Source organism: Heliangelus exortis, chromosome 7, assembly GCF_036169615.1.
Source record: "Heliangelus exortis chromosome 7, bHelExo1.hap1, whole genome shotgun sequence".
Classification (NCBI taxonomy): domain Eukaryota; kingdom Metazoa; phylum Chordata; class Aves; order Apodiformes; family Trochilidae; genus Heliangelus; species Heliangelus exortis.
In genome coordinates, this window is record NC_092428.1 from 2,284,976 (window position 1) to 2,295,489 (window position 10,514).

General features: G+C 40.7%; 1 protein-coding gene across 7 annotated transcripts in view; it reads left to right on the top strand.

Moving 5' to 3' along the window:
* Nucleotides 1-9,729, top strand: part of KAT6B (lysine acetyltransferase 6B) — a 103,422-nt gene extending 93,693 nt beyond the window's left edge. For all 7 annotated transcript variants that reach the window (XM_071748222.1, XM_071748223.1, XM_071748224.1 and 4 more), the window contains 5 exons: nucleotides 151-382; nucleotides 1,052-1,211; nucleotides 1,820-2,086; nucleotides 3,342-3,666; nucleotides 5,487-9,729. In XM_071748222.1, the coding sequence (XP_071604323.1) occupies nucleotides 151-382; nucleotides 1,052-1,211; nucleotides 1,820-2,086; nucleotides 3,342-3,666; nucleotides 5,487-7,975 (3,473 nt within the window). In that variant the 3' untranslated portion in view covers nucleotides 7,976-9,729. The remainder of the gene's footprint in view (nucleotides 1-150; nucleotides 383-1,051; nucleotides 1,212-1,819; nucleotides 2,087-3,341; nucleotides 3,667-5,486) is intronic.
* The last annotated feature ends 785 nt before the right edge of the window (nucleotides 9,730-10,514 follow it).

Consider the following 10,514-nt stretch of genomic DNA (forward strand, 5'->3'; position numbering starts at 1 on the left):
AATTTCTTTTGTTGGTAGGATTTATTTAATTGCAAGAGTTGTGGTTAAAGATCAGTATGACTGATTATATTCTGTTAATACCAACTGTCTTAAGGGTAGTTAAAATTCTTCTACCATCTCAACATGGCATTCTGGTTTATTTCCTTCTAGGCTATTTACTTTCTAGAAGAGAGGGTCAAGCAGGATCCCCTGAGAAGCCCTTGTCTGATCTGGGTCGTCTCTCATACTTGGCTTACTGGAAAAGTGTCATTTTAGAATACCTGAACTGCCACCATGAGAAACAAATCAGCATCAAAGGGATGAGTCGAGCTACTGGAATGTGTCCACATGACATTGCCACAACCCTGCAGCAGCATAGCATGATAGATAAACGAGAAGATAGGTAAAAAAACCTCAACATATTTGAATTGTTTGGTGTTGTATAGTTCTTTGTAACAGGAGACTTTGGGATATGTGCTGGTGTATTAGCATACTGTGCTGTTGTGTTAGGTTTTACCTATTTTTGTTATGCTACTTTGTTTCATAGTCATTTAAAGTTGTTTTCTACTGCATCAGCATAGGATTAAGGTATGTTTTTATGCTTCACTGGAAAACCTGTGTTTCTGATTTGCTTTCTGGTCCAGTTAGCTGCCATCTTCAGTGGTAATATTAATGACTTTCTCACTCTTTCCTTGGTGATCCACAGTGTTTTCTATTTATGCTTGTAAGTCATTAAAATTGGTAATTATCCTGACAGTGACTGAAGTGCCAACATGAAACCTCCTGCATGGATTTAGAGTAGTCACCTACAAAACCCTTTACTTTCCTCTCCGTTTCCCTAGTGATGGTTTGTATTGAGCTTTCACTTCATGAACTGTTTCCTCACTTTTCTCTTGGTAAACAGTCAGCAGTGTGTGTTATCTGTATCTGTCAGCTGATACTTTGTTTGGTCTATCCATTTATTTACCCAAGTCCTTTCACAGGTTATTGTGCTAAAGGATTTAAACTGTAGGAAGGTTTTTTTTTTTAGGTGCTCACTTAATAAAATAAATTGCTGTTTCTTGGATTGTAGATTTGTAATTATTAGAAGGGAAAAGCTGATTTCAAGTCATATGGAGAAACTGAAAGCGAATCCACGAATCAATGAAGTAGACCCTGAAAGCTTGAGGTGGACTCCTTTGTTAGTTTCTAATGCTGCAGTTTCTGAAGAAGAGAGAGAAGCTGAAAAGGAGGTAATAGCTGAAAATTTTTAATTTCCTTTCCTCTGGATTTCATCACTGTGAATATTCAACATGTCTTAAATAGAGCTGTTTTAACTTTGACCAGCACTTGATGAGAGAGGATAGTGATGATACTGCAATGCATAATTTTTGGAAGCTGTGCAGGAAGGCATGGCAACTTTGGGGGCATGAATATGAAAACTTAAAACATGAATCACTTGTCATGAAGCTGTATTTATCACTCTGGAGGTAGTTGAAGAGCATGTAATCAGATCAAATTTGGTGCAGAGCTCAGGGGCTGCGGTGTCAATCGATTCTTTGTGTTATGAACTTGCTCAAAGTGATCCATGTCAGTGGGCATGTAATGTAGTGCTAAAGGACTTAAATCAATTCGCTGCATCATTAATAGTGCTAAATATCCCATGAAATGCAATCTTCTTTGGTTTGTTATCCTAACTGTTGTGAAGGAGCTACTTAGATGATTCAGCTGAAACGTTGTTGCTAGGTTTGCCATCGGTGCTAATCAGGGCTGACTTATTGTAACTCTTTAGGTGAAAGTAAAGGCTGTGGCTAAGTAAATGCTGTTTCAGTGACCCGTTATTTTAACCTCAACCCTTCAGGCTGAGCGTCTGATGGAACAAGCTAGCTGCTGGGAAAAGGAAGAGCAAGAAATATTCTCCACGAGAACTAATAGTAGGCAATCACCTGCAAAAGTACAATCTAAAAATAAATATTTGCGGTCTCCAGAAAGTGTGGCAGTGATGGGGGAACGAGGGCAATCCACAGAGCAGTCCAAGGAGAGCAGTGAGGAGGATGGTGGAGATGAAAACCAGCAGAGTTCACCTCCCCGGCTGACAAAGCCACAGTCACTGGCCATGAAAAGAAAGGTGGGTAACTTGAGTGGTTTGGTTTAAAGTCACTCCTCTCTAATCTCAATCAAATCATTCCCATTGAATAATGACCTCTTTCTTTATAACATTTATTAGACTGTTTTAGTTCTTTATGTATTGTTTGGATACTAAACAACTCCTCTCTTCTTTTTTCCTCTGTGTTCAGTTTGTTTTTATCTCTTGGATTTTTCACAGGACTGAAAAATACCAATGACACCCAAAAGCAGAATTTCCTGTTAATTTTCAAACTAGTGATTGCCCTCTGCTGTTTGGCATTGGTATTGGTTCAGTATTTTGCTGGTAGTTCTTTTTTTTTTAATTTTATTTTAACATGGAGTCCAGCTTGTGAGGTTGGTCTTCTTACTGTTTTTAATATAGAAACCCCTTCAAGGGGAATGTTGCTCTTCAAAAGCAGATGCTGTTAAAACAAAAGTCGTCAGTTTTTTGTTGGTCTCTTTTTTAACTCGTATTCTTCTAATTTCCAGCAATTTAAAAGTTTAGATTCTGTTTACTGCAGTGTTTACATAATGCTTAATTTTGTTGGAAAAAATCAACTGTTGGAATGGTTTAAATTAGTCAGCTACGCACTGTAAAATTTTCCATCACTCAGCATATGTATTCAGGTATCAGTGATGAGAGTTAGGGAACTGGGCTGTCCCTTTGCTTATACTTTAAATGAGCAAACCTGAAAGTAACTATAAATCAGTGAGAATGCACAATAATTAGACCTGTTGACCAGTTCCTTTCTAGCAGCCAGCTGTAGGATTCTTTTAATGTACTGCTGAGACCCCTGTGAAGCTTGAGGTGTGCACTTCCTTTGCTGTTACCTATTTTTCAATGTACATAATTATTTCTACAATAGCAGAAACCAGAACTATAGAAGAATAAGTTGTGATACTTGTGAAGTTTGTTGGGGGATTTTAAATCTGCACTGGAAAAATGTGTAAGTTACGATTTTATGTAATATTGTTATGAAAATATTGTCAGAAGAAGGTAAAAAGCCATTTCACCTGCAGAAGGTTTGTGTGCACATACAGACAGATCCCTGTTTTAACTGTTTAGACATTTTGTTTTTAGATTTTTGTTTTTAGATTCTTAACTTGTTGCACGGTAAGGGTTATTTAAATGCAGAAATAGATTCTTGTAAACTGAATTGACAAGAATTTCTTGATGTGTCCAGAGTCAGCTAACGAAACAGCAATGCAGGAAGAGTTACGTTTGTGATTTTTTTTCTATTTTTTTTTCTTTTCAGAGACCTTTCATACTGAAAAAGAAGAGGGGCCGCAAGCGCAGGCGGATTAACAGCAGTGTTACAACAGAGACCATTTCAGAAACAACAGAGGTGTTGAATGAGCCCTTTGATAACTCAGATGAAGAGCGTCCCATGCCACAGCTGGAACCTACTTGTGAGATGGATGGGGAGGATGATGACTTGAAGCCTGTGATTAGAAAACCTTTTGAGTACCAGCCTGGGCAGCAGAACCAGGAGAAGGAGGAGGAGGAAGAGGAGGAGGAAGAAGAACAGGAGAAGGAGGAGAAGGATATTCATTGTTACAGGAGTGATGACAATTGTACAAGTAAGCTGAAAATGTTCTTTAATCTGCACAAATTTGTCAGGTGGCCTTCAAAGGAATTGTTTATTTTCATCATAAATCAGGTAATGAGATGTATTCAGCCATTCTGGTCTGAAAATCTTTTTGTCTTAATGCTTTCTGCTTAGAGGTGCTACTGGAGCCATTAATTTCACATAGTTTATTAGAATTCAGTGGTGGCTTCAGATTTTTTTTTTCTATTGTGTTTATTGTTTTGTTTTTCCTGACCCATTATTATTATAATCTGGTTTTTGTGTTCCAAAGACAAATATTTTCCAGTCTGAGGCACTGTGGTCTTGTCACGTTGCCAAAACCAACTCTCATGTCCCAGCAACAGGGCACTTCATACTCAGCAGAGCAGGAGTATCACTGGAATACTCTGATACTGGGTTTGTATCCTTGGTAAAGGATACAAGCAAAAAATCAAGATTTGATTTACAGAAGTATCTTTCTATTTAGTATTGTTGGTAAGTCAATGAAATGTTGGTTGTTTCTGGGGCACGGTGTGTCCTCAGGACTCTGATCCCTATTTTTTTTTCCCCACAAAAGAGGAACAGTTTGAACTGTGTTCTTTCAGAGCTGCTTATCTGGTTTGATTTCAAGACTGTTTCCTGACAGAAAAGGTAACGGATGGGCAGATAGATAGTGAAACTACTAATGAGCTGTTCTGAGTGATGCTCTTCCCTTGACATCCTGGCTCTCAAATGAGGCTTAGAAGTTTGAATTCCAGAATGAATGACCAGATTCTCAGGTCTCTGCATTTTCTCTAATAAGCCCGTGGGTACTTTTTTAGTGTTTTCATAATTGCATGGGAAGTTCAATTTTGGCCATCCTCAGCTGAGGCATCAAGTGAGGATCTGACTTCCTGTATTTAACAGGTTTTTGTGTGATTATAGCAACCATGCCTAGGAAAGTTGGTGCTGTTACAAGCCAGTGCTACAGGTACATTGGAATACTACAGCTTTTTCCTGCTTCTCAGCAGAAACAAATTAAACTAATAGCATCAAATTCAGAGTGTTCCAGCTACATCCCAGTGGTCAGGTTTGCATTGCTTTAACTAGACTGATACTGTGTAGCTGTCCATGCACCGTGTCATCACATTAATTGACTGTGGGACTGTTACAGCACCACAGTGAGAGGCACAACTTGGCAAAGGGATATTGCTGGAGCTGTTGCACTCCCAAGTGCAGCATGGTGTATCCTGAGGAGTCTCCCTTTCTCTTTTGTATTTGTGTTATCTGGGGACAGGAGAGGAGTGAATGTGCCTGGGTAGCTTTTCACAGTCAGGGGATTAATTTTGTGTTTTGACACACTGTCTTTAATTTTATTATCTTTTGGCATTTGTCATGTATTGTGAGCTGTGTCATGAGGTGCTGCCCCTGAGAAGATGTGAATGAACCACTTTTTTTTTCATTGTTGGTACTAAAGCATCATTATATGCTTTAGACTCCCATCTTACAACTGTTATTTTGTCTACATATTCATGTATTTATGTTCTATATATCTATAAAGGGTTAAAGTCTACATGCCTTGTGATTTAAATCTCTAGGATTTCTTCTAGTATTGAAATATTGATATTATTGATCTGTGTTTCTGATGGTCACTAAAAGGCCACCAAACAAGGACTTCACTTACTTGTGTGTTGGAGCTGTAGGTATTTTGTCACTCTGTGGTTTGAGTTCTGTTCATCACTCTTGTTTTGTGGTACATTTTGACTTTATAAATGACTTTTGGGTTTATGTTTGAAAATACTGCTTAGTTTGTGCAAGCTAAGACTCTTCTTTTGTCTCTCTTGCTTCCCAAAGATAATGCAGAGGATGTAGCTGTATTGGAAGAAAGCACTAAAGACAATCTTGAACCTCTGAAGAGCAAGCAGGGTTGGCCCAAAGGAGTGAAGCGTGGTCCATCTAAATGGAGGCAAAGCAAAGAAAGAAAACCTGGCTTTAAGCTTAATCTCTACACTCCACCTGAGACTCCTATGGAGCCTGACTATCAGGTGCTGGTGGAGGAGCAAAAGGAAGTAGCTGAAGACAAACCCTGCTCAGTTCCTGCTCTTATGGAGGAAGGGATCAAAGAGCCTGTGGAAGCATTGCCACCACCAGATGATGAGGTGAAAGAGGCAGAACCTGAGCCTCTGCGTCCACCCAGTGAACCCTTTGAAAAGCAAGAAAATGATACGATGCAGGCTGGGGAAGAGGAGAGGAATGTGGAAGAAGAAGGTGGAGTCGATTCAAAAGATGAAGAAAAAGACAAAGCAGAAGAGGTGTTTCTGCAAAAAGAGGGGTCTGTGCATTTGGATGATCAGGAGGAGGAGGAGGAGGAGGATGAAGAACCTTCTCACAATGAGGATCATGATGCAGATGATGAAGACGATAGCCACATGGGTTCAACAGAAGTGGAGAAAGAGGAACTGCCTGGCGAAGCTTTCAAAGAAATGCTGGAAACACAGCAATCTTTTTTAGAAGTAAATGTTCCAACTGGTAATTCAAATCAAGAGGACTTAATGGATTGTGGTGTTAACCTTGCAGCTGATGAGTGTGAAAGGGACCAGAAAGAACTTGCTGCGGATTCAGACCCGGTGCCTGAATCTGATGATGATCATGCAGATAACACCCAGGACCAAAAAGCTGGTGAAGAATTACATTCCGATTTCAAGGGAGAGAGTTCTGAGACCATGGAGATCGACTCAGAGACGGTTCAAGCAGTGCAGTCTCTAACTCAAGAAGCAAGTGAGCACGAAGATACCTTTCAGGACTGTGCGGAGACTCAAGAGGCCTGCAGAAGTTTGCAAAACTATGCCCACAATGACCAAAGTCCCCAGATGACCACGCTGGATGACTGCCAGCAGTCTGACCACAGCAGCCCAGTTTCATCCGTGCACTCTCATCCCAGCCAGTCAGTCCGTTCTGTTAACAGCCCCAACGTGGCCCCTCTGGAGAACAGCTACGCTCAGATCAGCCCGGATCAAAGTGCCATTTCCGTGCCGTCCCTCCAGAACATGGAGACCAGCCCCATGATGGACGTCCCCTCTGTTTCTGATCATTCCCAGCAAGTGGTGGACAGCGGGTTCAGTGACCTGGGGAGCATTGAGAGCACGACAGAGAACTACGAAAACCCCAGCAGCTACGACTCGACCATGGGGAGCAGCATCTGTGGGAACAGCTCCTCACAGAACAGTTGCTCGTACAGCAGCCTCACCTCCAGTAACCTGACACAGAGTAGCTGTGCAGTGACACAGCAGATGTCCAGCATGAACGGAAGCTGCAGTATGATGCAACAAACAAACATCAGCTCCCCCCCTACTTGCAATGTAAAATCTCCCCAAGGTTGTGTCGTGGAAAGGCCTCCGAGCAGCAACCAACAGCTGTCCCAGTGCAGCATGGCCACGAATTTCACCCCCCCTATGCAGCTAACAGAGATCCCAGAGGCTGGCAATGCCAACCTGGGGTTGTATGAGAGGATGGGGCAGAGTGAATTTGGAGCGGGGCATTACTCACAGCCATCTGCCACCTTCAGCCTTGCCAAACTGCAGCAGTTAACTAACACGCTGATGGATCATTCTTTGCCTTACAGCCACTCAGCTGCTGTAACTTCCTATGCAAACAGTGCCTCTTTGTCCACCCCCTTAAGTAATACAGGGCTGGTTCAGCTTTCTCAGTCTCCACACGCTGTTCCTGGAGGACCCCAAGCACAGGCTACCATGACCCCTCCCCCCAACCTCACTCCTCCTCCCATGAACTTGCCACCTCCCCTTTTGCAGCGGAACATGACTTCCTCCAACATTGGAATCTCCCACACCCAAAGACTGCAGACTCAGATGGCCAGCAAAGGTCACGTTTCTGTAAGAACCAAATCCACTCCCCTGCCACCTGCTGCTGCAGCCCACCAGCCCCAGATTTATGGGCGTGCTTCACAGACTGTGGCCATGCAAGGGCCCGGGAGGACCTTAACCATGCAGCGTGGCATGAACATGAGTGTCAACCTGATGCCAGCCCCAGCTTACAACGTCAATTCGGTCAACATGAACATGAACACCCTCAATGCCATGAATGGTTACAGTATGTCCCAGCCCATGATGAACAGTGGCTATCACAGCAATCATGGGTATATGAATCAAACCCCCCAGTACCCTATGCAGATGCAGATGGGGATGATGGGAACTCAGCCATATGCACAGCAACCAATGCAGACAGCACCCCACAGTAACATGATGTACACCCCTCCGGGGCATCATGGCTACATGAACACAGGCATGTCAAAGCAGTCTCTTAATGGATCCTACATGAGGAGGTAGGCCCTCTGGAGGGACAGACTTCCAAACTGGCATATTGGATTGATCTGCACAAATATCTTTTTTTGGAGAGTACGATTTCAAAACCAGCAATTGGTGTGAATGCAAAAAAACATTTGTTGGCACCATTTAAAAGCTGTATGCAGCAGAAAGCCTTATACGAGTTTTTCTTTTTTTCTTTATTTCTTGTTTTGGTTTCTGTTGATTTTTGGTTTGGTTTTTTTTTTATTGTCGGTTTTTTTTTTTTCTTTTTTTAACTTTGTGGAATTTTAACTTTTCTTCAGGGGGGGGATTAGGTGGTTTTCCATTTCTTTGTTTATGTCATTGAGCTTGAAGTTCTCTGGAAAGGAAGAACTCTTTCTATGAACTGCAATTACACAGCAGCTGATGGTTCAGAGCCATTTTATGTGCCTGCTCCCATTAAAAATGTGGATAAATAGACTCCAAAACTATCAAGACAGTACTGGATCGTGAGCTTTTCTCTCTCTCTCTCCTTTCCCCACATGTAAATGCCTTTTAGCAGTTCTTTTATTGTATTATTATTTTGTTTCTGAAGGTGACACTTCCGCATGCCGCTAATGTCTTTGTTAGTGACAGTGCATTTTGTAGTACTGTACAAGTGTTGTGCTTAACAGTAAGCCATTTCTTAATTTTTTTGCCTTGATTAGGTTACCCTAGTTTGAGGGGTAAAAAAAAAAAAACCAGAACTATATTTTTGTTAATTATGAAACTTGTAAAAAATAATAAAAAAAAAAAAGCTGCAAAAGCTATTCACATTTTGGTTAGTTCAGAGGGTTTTATTGCTGTATGTTTAGTGTAAAGTTGAGACTCTCTTCCATTTTTGTGACCAGTTTCTTTGGGCTGGGGTAGGAAAAAAGGCAGCTTTCTGTTTTCTAAATGCTGTTATGTTTTTTTTTGTTGATTGAAACATCTCAGTGTTTATTTGTCAAGTTTTGAAACATTTTCATATATGTCCAAATACTTGGCAGGATTTAAAAGAAAAAAAAAAAAAAGTAGTGGATTTGGTGTAAAGTTGCTATTTTATGGAAATGCCTCTAACTTTACATTTTCATTCCATCTGTAGATTTTTCTATCTTTATAAAATATTGGAGTTATTTTTTAAGGGAAAAAAAATAGAGCAGTAGCGTGTGAATAGCTCAAACTAAGCTTACAGATCGCATGTAAAAAGGCAAAAGTTATTTGTGTCTGTTTATATTGCTTACTTTTTTGTAGCCTTTGTACCTGTACAGAGTGACTGTAAGGGCCGAACAGAAGAGGCTTGATACATGTAAAAATAGGACCCAGTGACACTCTTGTATTTATCTGTTATCTTTTTAGTCAGTCACTTAAAAAAAAAAAAAAAAGAGAAAAACCACAAAAAATCACCCAAGAAACAAAAATAAAACCTGAAAAGAAAAAACAAAAAAACAAAAAAAAAAAAAAACCCCAACACCCCCCCCCAAGCTGTACATTTTAACATAAAATAAATTATGATGAGCCATTTTTAGCCTCTTGTGTCTTGTCATAGTTTGATGTTGCATGGGAATTACCTCCTGAAACAGTGTTTGTTACAGTGTTCTCACATGCTTGATCTAAAGCCCATTGATGCTGATGGGGTTTGGATTAGGCTGTTAGAGCCTAAGTGTAGGTTACTCATCATAATTGCATACACCTTGTGAAAATAAAGAGTATCTAAGATTATTTTTTTTAATAATCTTAATAAAATATTGAATAAATATGTATTTAATACATTACAAGGTTGTCAATATTTAATGTATGAAACTTCTGTCCTATAGAAGGTGGTGTTTTATATGTGTATTTATGGTAGCCACAGACATGGTGCTTGGATTGTGACTTAATGATAGAATTGTCATCTCTGTCACAGCTGCTGGGTCACAAGATGGTGCAAACCTTGTGCTGAACCTCTGACTTCTGCATACATGCACCCAAAAAAACACATCCACACGTGTGTGGCCACTTCTAACCTAGCAATAGGAGGCCCTTAAAAATCAGGAAGGTTGCCTGACTGTATGTGGAGCTTGTGAGTGGACTGTTTCATCTGTGTGTGTGTGTGTGTATGTGTGTGCATCTGCACAGGAAAAATCCTTGTGAGAATTCAGGCTTCTTGCTAGGTTTTCCCCACTTTACTAAGGAAGAATAAATAGGGTTAGTTAAGCCTTGGTTAAGGCCTTCAAGTAGAATGTGTAGAAACACTGGAATACAGGGTTCTAGTGCTTTACTCTGAGTGAAATTGTGGTGGTTTTCATCTCTCCATGCAAGAACAACAGCTCCTGGTTTCTGAGTAGCTTGAGATCTTGTACTTTGGAAATTGTTGCTACGTTGTTCTGTTGCTATGTCAGTGTTGCCATGTGTCAGTTCTGCTGTATCTGCTATGTAGGACAAAATGAGTGGGAACTACTTCAGGGTTCTGGTATTTTGTTTTCTCTCAGTAGGTGGGAAACTGCTGCTTTAAACTGTTGTCAGTCTCCATCAAAGGCAGCTAGGCCTCAGAAAACTGAAGTTTTTCCTATGTATTTGCACA